Genomic DNA, 11030 nt, shown 5'->3' with positions numbered 1-11030 from the left:
GGGGGGGGGGGGGGGGCACAGTTTTATAGTAAAAATTGTCATAGAATTTTGTAATCGAGGAATAGATCGCGCAATAATTTTTCCATATTCTTTCAATAAGTTTTCAATATTAATTTTAAATTTTACGAAGAATTCTTCATTCTTAAAGAAATCTTCGTATCAAATTCAGTGACTCATAGTCGAAAAAAAAATAGCCCAATTTACGCAAAAAGTCCAGCAGCCAAAGAATCAATCGAACGAAAAATGTTCTTACCATGTTGCCCGCTGTTCCAACCGCACAACTCGAAAGATGTCCTACCATTGTTAATCTGCATAACATCGTTGTCACACACGCCGGTCATCGCGTTCGGCTGACCCTAGAACATATTCTCATCGACATCACATATTCGTCTCGCACATCGTACTCTCTTTCACGATTGTGTCAGTTGCGACAGTTTAAAGCGGAGTTTTATTCTTCCGTCGCGTTTTCTATTGTTGTTCAATTGCGTTATGCAAAATGAGCTGTTAAACGAAGAAAGGACATTTTACGAACGAGTAAATGTGTTCAAGGATGGCGCAATTTAGAAATAAATTCCATCGCTCTCTCTCTCTTTCTCTCCTTCTTCGCAAAAGAATATGAGTTTCATTGTCACGTTTCAAGTGTGTGTGTGTGTGTGTGTGTGTGTGTGTGTGTGCGTGTGTTTGTGTGTGTATGTGAGAATGTGTCAGTATCGACATTGTCTTGGCGACTCGCGGAATATTAGATGTGCTCGGGGAATCGACAGTTGCGATCCTATTGCCTAGTAGATAACGCTCTAAGTGTAATAACGTATCTCTGAAACTTACAATGTTGAAATGGACAAAGTCGATCCTCAGCTGGCTGACCTCCGTATCGATCTTCCGTACAACCACCGAGCAGTTCATAGGTCGGTCGATGAGGTTGGGAAAACCAGGACTGGTCACGTAGGTCAGATTATTTTGTACCTCATTGTCGCAGCTTGCCGTAACTAAAGCACCGTATATATTAATTAATATCGACGTAGCTAACTAACCGAACACTCGCGCGTGTGTATATACATGCATGCGTGCGTGCGTATGTGTGTGTGTGTGTGTGTGTGTGTGTGTGTGTACGTGCGCCAATGTGTCTCGCGTTTTTCCGTCGTTCACGTTACCAAGCATTTCCATTAGCGACGAAAACAACGACCTGGTCGATTGGTCGACCGACCACCACCCACCTGCTCCCAATCATCCACTTGTCGTTACAAATTGCGTGAGCGCGACGCGTACAAACGGACGTATGTATGATTCAACCAACAAACGCGCGCGCGACGTTGATCGTTACAATACTCACTGGAGGAACGTCGCGTTTAAAATCGAGAATCGTTAATAATAACCTTCCTGTTAGCTTTCTGAAGTTAAGTGGGAAATCAAACAGCTGAGTTTAACGCGTTACCGTGACGCTTCTGCAAGGTGCGCAGTGTGCAAACCGCGGCTCTTCTTTGTTTTCTTTTCCTTTTTCCGTCCTCTGTGTATTACGCGTTGAATAATTTTCACCGAGGGCCACCCACGTCGAAATTTGTCAATTTCACGCGGCGTGATAAGCGAAACCGCTGTTACGGCAGGAGCGCACACGCGAGTTACGGCGTAATCGCGATAATAGAGGAGGAAAGCATGCTGCAGTTCCGCCAGAATCTCCCGTTGGAGAGATCCGCGCGGATGGATTGAACACGGACGTTCCAGCGATGTTCCAGTGTACGACGCGTCCCACACTCTCGTGGGCGTCGTCGTGCGATATTCTCGCGTGCAGCCTCCGGCTTCGATAACGAGTTCTCATTCAGGTATTCAGTGACCGTTTTAGAATCTCGCGGCGCTATTCAGCCAGCCTCTGGCTAGAAGAAACGGTTACTGCCTTCGTATGTAGATCTTACTTCCTCCCTACAGCCGGGAAACAACTTGGTGGACAATATAAAAAATGCATGAACGCTTCATGTCGCCGTGTTGCAGGCGGGACGAGACAGCGTTACGTTGCCGGCGGGATGATACGCGCATTCAACGATTCAATGAAAAGAGCCGAGCAGAGAGGTGGAAAAAAAGAGGATAGCTTTCGATCCGAGACCAACCGGCCGATTTATAACGCGCGTGTTCGCGCGCACGTGTGATAATGCGATATCTTTTGGATAGCGCGTGCTCTCTTAAAGTGAATCAGCAAAAATGTTTCTGATTGAATTAATAGAAGCAGCACTTCACCCATAATCAGTGAATATCCGCCGACATTCAATGAGAACGCTCCCACTTCACCGCTCCGTCTCACCGATTTTCATCGGGAGAGATGAGATTTCACCGTGCAAGATCTGCAATACACAGATTCGTTGTGTAAACTAAATGCAACTTCCCACGTTCGTGATGGAATTAACGACTTCTATGTGCTGATAATACTATCTGTGTTTGCAAACTGCATCGATAATGGTAACAATCGTATCGATATCACAGTCATAACAGTACTATTAACTGATCCTTTCAGTGAAATTTTACCGATTGCAATGTTATATTTATAGCTGAACTATCAATTACATCAGTAGCATTACATCAGTGAAAAAATGCACTGATTACACTTTAGAGAGTGGCGCGAAAGATGTGACATTTTAACGAAGACTTTTTCAAGTGAGAAACATTACCCCTAGAATTCTAGATGGATAAAATATGCCCAGACCAAACGTTACAGTTCTTCAAAAAATGTGTCTTGTGTTTTATTTTGAGGAGGTGCGCTGGATAAAATTTATCCATGTTTAGAGTTCTGGAGTTAAACGTGTCGATGACGATACGTGAATTGAAGAGACTTCTTTTGGGAAAGCAAAATTTGCTCGAGCGAATTCTCTTCGTTCCCGATCGCTGAATCCGCATTCGCATGGAGCGTCTCTCGGATATTACCGTCGTATCCCCGCTCGCGACACAGGTCGTATTTATAATCCGATAGTAAAACTCGGACGTCCATGGCGCGCCTCGACGGGCACGTGGACGGCAAGAAGTAGTATTCGCGAAATCGGTCAAGAATCCGTACGTACGGTATGGCCCTGTTTTCGACTGTGCACAGCATGCACCGTGGCGGAAAAAGCGAATGGATGCGGACAAGAAGAATCGCACGGCGAGGCGCAATTGCACGGGAAACTTTATAAAGCGAACGAGACAGTGGTAACAAATTTTCTTCCGCGGAGGAGACGCGGCGAGATCGTAGCGACATGAATGCGCGTCGCGGCTAAAATTTTAGCGGGATCGGTACGCGTTCACAAATAACCGCCGTCAGAGCGTTTCATTCGTCTCCGCGCATCCTGCATATCGCGGGAAAGTATTCACAAGCGAAGGACGCGATGGCGACAATAATACTTACATCCGCGAGGAATAAAATTGCGAAAACGCGAAGCTGACGTGAAACACGCAGTGGGCCCGGTCGCTGGTGCCCCTCACAGTGTGAGCGATGCTCGTGACCGCGCCGAAAGGCAATTAAGTAACTGTATAACTTGGCCTTCCTCGTCGCGCGAGCTCTTGGCGGAGCGTACCGTTCCTCCTTTTTTCATTGCCATCCTCGAGTGCTCCCTTTCACGCTATCGAGGAGAACGTGCTGCTTGAGATCGTCTCGCAGCCACAGCCAGCTATCCCGATACCGTTAAGCTAAGCAGAAGATCGCCGGCCGATGTGCCAGCGATCGCGAGCGCGAAGATCGGGAAAACGAAGATATCGCCTGTCGACGACGATAGCCCGATCGAGAGTGCGTATTTTTCGTGCTTGTGCGCTCCGTTAAGTCTCGATCGAGAGGTGCCTCGTCGTGCCATTTCTTTCCTTTTCACTGTTCGGCCGGGAAAAGAGCCGGAGGAGCCGATCGCGCGGAAATACCTGAAGACGCGCGCGCCGAGTATGTCGGCCGCGAGGAAAAGTTCTCGGCGCGCTTCCGACCGGGATAAATTGACGTTCGCGGCAGGTAGGATGTTCCGAATGCCGTCGGCGCCGTCGACGATATGCATTCGCGACGGGACGAATGAAGGACGCGCATTTACGCGGAATGACAGGTATACTCACATATGCAGCACACACCGAATCCGAGCGCGCACGGTCCGTGGGACACTCCGCGCTGGATACGACACTCGTATGTGTTCATGCATATTCCCTGACGTCGTTTGTCCTCGGACAGGCACTCCTCCTCGACCGGAACGGGGAAGAAGTTTAACACTGCGGATATATAAAGGTAGAGAGAGAGGGAGAAAAAAAAAGAAAGAAGGAAAACAAGAACGGCGCGTCTGTATGCAGAGAGCACGATGACGCGCGGGGAAATGCATTTTGCGTTCCGTTTGCGGAGCGAACGCAATGTCGACGGTGTGTTTCTCCGCAAACTGATCCATTATATAGACGGATATAACGGAATAATACCAATTATTTGTAGTCTACGCGCCTGCTTCTGTGCCATTTAAATTTCATTTTTGCTTTTTGGATTATCTCTACGTATGCTTCTCGAATATCACTTGTACACATACTGAGAAAAGCTTTTGCAAAAATCCCTCGACGGAAAAGTGAGTTCTGACATTTCAATCGACTAGTATAAAGTAACAAATAACAATGCCCGGACACGAACTTCTAACCCGGTTCTCTAAAGTGCAATCAGTGTATCCGTCACTGAAATGTTACACTCGTAACTAATGGTTCGGTTTATAAGCACTGCGATCAGTAAAGAATATCTCTGAGAAATCAATTAATAGCGGCGACTATTATTGACGCAGTTTAGAAACACTGACAGTGTTTGCGCGCAAATCGCACAGAGGTCGTTAATCGCCACGTAAAGACAGGAAGTTGCATTTGACATAACGTATAACAAATTTGCGTACTGCAGTTTTTGCGGTAAAATTTTATTTCTGCTAGTCAAAATATAAGATATAGAATGGAGATGCTCTTTTTACAAACAGATGCTCTTGATATAATCAGAAACATCTTTACTGATTCACTTTGAGAGAATGGACATTCTTATTGATTTGTTCTTTAAAAACGAATATTCGAATTTTCAACGTACTGTTCGTTCAACTTGTCTTTCAGTAGAAGAATTCTCGCATCGAAGAAGCGGGGTATATTTTGAGACATACGCAAAACGTATCCATCAATTTTTTTTGTCCACGATCGTACATGTCCGGGGATTAGTACTTTTGTCTCAATTCATGCAGTGTATCAAGAACGCGACGCGTATACATTCCTAAGAGCGAAACAACGATAGGCATGTGTGCCCCGGCTGGCAAGAGATCAACAAGCGGCTTGACAGTAATGGATCTGTTAGGAGATTGGAGTAATGCAACGTTTATGTCATCGTTTGACGAACAATCTTATTATGCAATTCACCGTTCATTATGTGCACTTAATATTTGTGAGGAGCGTACAAACGACCAAGACACGAACGCGGGATGTCATAGAGTTTCTCTCGATTTTTCTCAAGGAATTCCGAGGATCTTCAATGTTATTTTCCAAGGTTCAACGTCGTATGGGCATCTTGAGTATTGAAAATATTTTCGTGAGGATCTGCGACCGCATTTCGATCTCTTCGCGCAAAAGATTACTCACCCCTTGGCGAAAATTGGGTCGCATCCGGTGGCTCTTCGAGCTTGTTAGATGTGGGTTTGTCCACGGCTCGCTTCGGCCACAGATGCAGTCCCAAGAATGACCATTGATGCGTGATCTCCGGCAAGGTGAGAAGCACACCGATGGTATTCAACGTGTACCCGGCGCATCGTCCTATCGACGGATACGATGTTCCAGCCACCGTGGCGATACACAAAATAAATGTCCCATGAAAGCGTGAGAGCATAATCGCGCCGAGGTCACCGGTGCCCGCGAAACATCGCGCGCATTCCTGGCGGCTGTGCGAAAAACCGTCCGCGAGGACACATCCGCGCCAAACACCAACAACGCTGCTCACCGACCGACTGTCAATGAGACCACGCGGCGAACACCTTAGGCCCACGCACCAGGACCCCTCCTGCCACAATATCCCCGTATATACTCGAGTCCTGATACGTTTCCGCGTGCGGCACGAATTCGTATCGACGGAAAAGGGGACAAGTTATAACGGTCGCGAACATAAACGTGCAACCACGTGATATTTCCAGTCATTTCTTATTATAAAATTGTGAAGGAGAGACGCACGATGAGCAAAGAGATTGTGATAAATAAAGAAGAGATGAAAAATTGATAAACAAATTGAAATCTGACTTCAAGCAAATGTTTGCATCACCTTATTTGAATTATTAACGATGGTTTCACGGTAGTAACAGATAGTAAGTACATATCTCTGCGATATTATAGATGAATATCATCTGTTAGATATTCTCATTTTTCATCTAACTTGATGTATTTTGACGACAAACGGCAGTAACGTTATAAATTTAATATATTTGGAAAGTAAATATTTCAATAAAATGTTTCCTAAACCATCTTGTTATCGTTATTTTTACCGAAGCTATAGCTTGTTAAATTTAGCCTATATTTCGGTATAAAAAGAAAATATTTCTAATCGTACTTTTTGAGTTAAACAATTTAAGAAATAAAAGCAGATTTTGACTCAATGTTGAGTCGTATCACGACTTGATTTATTTTTATTTTTTTATTAGAAGTAAAGGGTGTACAATAAAAGGTCTAGGTACTAACCTATCCGATCCCTAAGTTACAAACATAAGAGTGATAACATATTTCTCTCGAGAGTATTGTACAATATGTGTGTTACTATATTATATTGTGTTTTGAACTAAAACTCTAAGTTTCATTAATTGTGAACTAAAAGAAAAGCGGATTCCAAGAAATACATATTTTATAAGATTAACAAAATAACTAGAGAAAGAAAAAAGAAAAAGCGACCTTGCATTATATTGCGTTACATTATATTAGTATATAATAGTAGGTTAAAATAAACTTAGTAATCTTGATTATCTTAACATCGAATGAAGATTCCTTCGGGCATATAATTGGATTTTATGAATAGTTGAAATGTTGTAATTGTTTCTCATCCTATGGTCTATATAATTATACCAATATTTGAAATAAAATTTCCTAAGAGAGAATAGCAGATTAAGTCCAATGAGACCAGGATCGACTGCACCGGCCAAAGGAGATTTATAAAACTTAACATTTATCACGACTTGAATTGGTCATTAAGTACGGTAGCGACTCGTAGCGGAGACTTTGGAACTAAAATCCAACATTATATATACGCAAAATCCATGACGCGAACCAACATTTATCGACCACTTCATCGAGACTCAAACCTTCTTGACGAGCCGCACACACAAGACTAAACTTTAATAATTAATTTTTTGAAAACTAGGATAAATAGGATCAAACGTTCTAATACGGACAAATATTTTTCAACGTAGTTTAACCATATTTAATTGCGTGACGATCAGTAAACGCATTTCCGAAAACCGTAATGCCCTAACTGATTGACACGCAATTAAATACAATAAAATTATATTGTAAAACATTTCACTTATGTTCAAACATTCTGTCTGATTCGTGTCTGAGTTTTCGAGAAATTAATTATTAAAAACTTACTTTGCAGTTTATGATTGTATGGCGCCATCCAACGGAGACAATTTGAAACTTGCTAAAAAAGTTTGAAACTCGGTAAAACATGGTTCAAGTCTTCGTTAAATACGGTTCAAATCTTGGCTATTTTTACTTTTCTGAAGTTTCCACTATGAGTCGCTACTGTCGTGTACTTACTGACCAATTCAGATCGTGGTACGACTCAACGTTGGGTCAGCCTCCGCTTCTATTTCACAAGTAATATGACTCAAAGACTTGTCGCACGCGGCTGTATTTTCCTGTATTATATATATATTAAAAATAGATCAAATTTAGTAGGCTATAACTTCAGCAAAAATAAGAATAGCGAAATAGTCCGAAAAGCATTTTAAAGCTTAAAGTCTCTACTTTTTAAGCATATAAACTGATAACCCCACATAGCACGTAAATATCATATAATATCAAAGTAATATTTCCGTAATATTGTAATATCGCAAAAATATTACTAAAATATTACTGTGATATTATATATATCACGTGCTGTGTGGGACGTTACTATCATTCATCGTCGAAATATATCGAGTTAAATAAAAAATAGCAACTGATCAATTTTCAACGTCATCTTTCCGTTGAATTTGTATATTAAAAACTAATTTTTATAATAAATGTGATAAATATATCTTAAAGAAGAAACTTTTAACTTTTTATTTGTTGTTTAGCGAACGTCGTACACTAATTGGTTCGCCTATTTCAAATGGCCAAAGTCAAAATGTCATTTTTTGTTTAACAGTAAATAAATTGGTGAAAAAAATTTCACGGCAATCTGCAGCTATACAAATTAAAGAGGAAGATTCATACTTTCAAACGATATGAACCAGTTTTGTCTACAATTTTTCAATTGAGCGGTGCAACTTGGCAAATTTTGTTAATAATTTTGATATTTAGCGAATCTCGACTTATATTTATATAATACTGTGTAAAAGGGCATGTAAATAATATTTTTGAAAACATTTCTGAAAATTAGGGACTTTAAGCTATAAAATGCCATGTCATTATCACTTTTTTTTACCAAAGTAATGGTTGAATTTTTAGCTTTGGTAAAATGACTGCTGTTAGTACTATAGTCTTCATTACAATGTCTTTAGCTCCTAATTAGAAATTAATTAGAAACTGAGACGTAACAGACCTTGATACGAGATACCGAAAAGTAAGAATAAACCTAGATGGCATCCTACGTATTCGAATTGAACAAAACACCGGCATTTGACACCTGTCACCCCTTGGCGCTCTCGCGACCTCGCCGTTCGATCGTCGGCTAGTTTTTCCACACGCCCGGTGTCGTCTGCTGTTCAGCGGCCACGTAAACTCGAATAGTAAAGTGAAGAACGCGCATCGCGCCGAGGAAACATGAGGGGTGTTCGGAAGAAAAAGAAAAGCCACTTCTGAGTACCTGTCGAGCTTGGAATCAGTCAAAAGGAGGCGGAGAAGGAGGAAGAAACGGAGTGTGAGAGAGAACGCTACGTCGCTTCTCTCCCACCCAAGTAGCACGCGCACACACATACATACACACTACATCTATATGCAACGACGACCGTGCGAAGGAGCGAGAGAGAGCGAGTGAGAACGAGAGAGGGAAAACCACGCGGCGCGTACATGGTCGATGTGTGCGGCCAGGTGATTCCACGAGAAACACTCCCTCTCTCTCTGTCGCTACTTGTCTCTCTCCCACTCGCTCTCTCTCACTCGTTCTCATGTGACTCACACCCTCTCCGGCATATAACCTCAAACCGTCGGCGAGCTCGTATCGCGTCGTCTCGCTCGACGTCGATCGCCGTGCGTTCTTCGCACGCTGGCCGGGTTGCCCGAATGTGTGTGGCGCGGTTTCTGCTGTCGCAGCGGGTGTTTGTGAGTTCTTCGAGTCTCTCACCACATGCGACTTGTAAGTACAATCTGTCTTTTGTACGTAGGTTATGTTTCTCGCGTCACTGCATACATAACGCGGCGTAAACGTTAACCAAGACCAAGTGTATTTTTCCCAATTTACTGTATGCCGCGGCATCACAAAACTGGCGAAAATCGTCGACTTCCCTCCAGTACTTGCATCGTGATCGTCCCTTGTCTAGGATATTTCCCTTCACGTTCCTCTCGCGTATTCCCTTCGCGTCATCTCCCTTGTCTTTCCTTTTCTCATCAGCAACGACCGTAGGAATCTGAAGGACACAGGCCGATATCCTCTCTTTTTGCTCAAATTATTCTTCACTAAGAGCGAGTATGCAAGAAAAGAAAGCCGCACGAAGACGCTATTTTCCTCGAGTTGTGAATTCGTTTGGTGCGAATTTGAAAAAAAAACATTCTTGATCCTTGCGAGAAACATCGTGTTTGCGTCGTTAAACTTGGAGCGAAAACGCTTTTACTTTCTCGGCTGAACGTGCTCGATGATACTTCTCGCTTTTCGAGATCTCGCGCACTGCCTTTCTCTCCGGAACGGAAAGAAACGCGTGGAAACTCACTTAAATCCCAATTTACTTTGAATTAATATTTATGACTCACGTGTGTGTGTCCCGTTAGTTCCTGCGTGAAAAGACCTCTTGTTCTTCGACCAAACCGAACGCGAAACGATGCAAAAATTTCTCTTTCGCGACCGGTTTACTCTCGTTAAGCCCGTTCCCGATCTATAATTTATTCAATCATGATCTATAATTTATAACAAAAATTCAGAGCAGAATTCTATTTTCATACTTCTTCTAATGCAGAAAACATTTTAATATTTATAAATGTTTGCGTATTCACGTATGTACGCGTGTGTATATTTATGCGATGCATATATTTTCAATAGGTGCAATATTAATTTTCCCAATTTTCGTGAATACATTCCAAATTTCATCGCGAGTCGCAATTCATCCAAAACGGTTTTATTACTTTTGGGCTGAAATGAAACCTCCCGGGAACTCGAGATTTCCGTCAATTTCTCGTCTCGATGCCGCGTAAGCAAGAGCCGACCAAACAAATAAACCGATCGAACATTCCTTTCGCAAGGCCGTTGCTCCAGAAATACAGCTTCTTCTGCGTCTTCGCTGCTGACGATACATTTTTGTTGATTGACGTTATCTAGAAGCACAAGAGCAGCTGAAGGAAAATGCGTAATGCATTATATCGCGCACTGAATAACGACCGGTGGATAGGCGGTGTGACGTTGGTATATTACGCAAGACTACGCTGCTATGCGCCAAACGCAAGCAATAAGATCCGCAAAGAAGAGAGTATAGCCACGAAATTGACCGGTCGTTTACGCGAGTCACTAATCACGCGCACATAATATCCTTGAATTATTCGGCTAATGGTTGCCGCTCGGCCGGGTGCCCGCTTATTTGGTTACGCCACTGGTTCTGCCCTTTTCGCGTGATGCCGTCAAGAAGCAGACGAACATATACATACTCATGCAGAGAGAGAGAGAGAGAGAGAGAGAGAGAGAGAGAGAGAGAGAGAGAGAGAGAGAGAGAGAG

General features: G+C 42.9%; 2 protein-coding genes across 4 annotated transcripts in view; one reads left to right on the top strand and one right to left on the bottom strand.

The window, feature by feature from the left end:
• The window catches only part of LOC116846462, a 10890-nt gene extending 4911 nt beyond the window's left edge, over positions 1-5979 (bottom strand). Inside the window, exons 1-4 of one of the 2 annotated variants that reach the window (XM_032820291.1) lie at positions 5572-5979; positions 4051-4200; positions 826-986; positions 254-356 (exon numbers count right to left, since the gene is read on the bottom strand). In XM_032820291.1, the coding sequence (XP_032676182.1) occupies positions 254-356; positions 826-986; positions 4051-4200; positions 5572-5815 (658 nt within the window). In that variant the 5' untranslated portion in view covers positions 5816-5979. The remainder of the gene's footprint in view (positions 1-253; positions 357-825; positions 987-4050; positions 4201-5571) is intronic. The other variant, XM_032820281.1, reaches the window with a different exon arrangement.
• A 3306-nt stretch (positions 5980-9285) lies between these two features.
• LOC116845818 (beta-1,3-galactosyltransferase 5-like) overlaps positions 9286-11030 on the top strand; it is a 15318-nt gene continuing 13573 nt past the window's right edge. Inside the window, exon 1 of one of the 2 annotated variants that reach the window (XM_032818962.1) lies at positions 9286-9466. The gene's annotated coding sequence lies outside the window, so the exon portion shown is untranslated. The remainder of the gene's footprint in view (positions 9467-11030) is intronic. The other variant, XM_032818943.1, reaches the window with a different exon arrangement.

The sequence above is a fragment of the Odontomachus brunneus genome, unplaced genomic scaffold (assembly GCF_010583005.1).
Source record: "Odontomachus brunneus isolate Ranch 3 - 2012 unplaced genomic scaffold, Obru_v1 Obru_scaffold_004, whole genome shotgun sequence".
NCBI lineage: Eukaryota > Metazoa > Arthropoda > Insecta > Hymenoptera > Formicidae > Odontomachus > Odontomachus brunneus.
The sequence above is the reverse complement of the archived record's forward strand: the minus strand, read 5'-3'. Positions and strand labels throughout refer to the sequence as shown.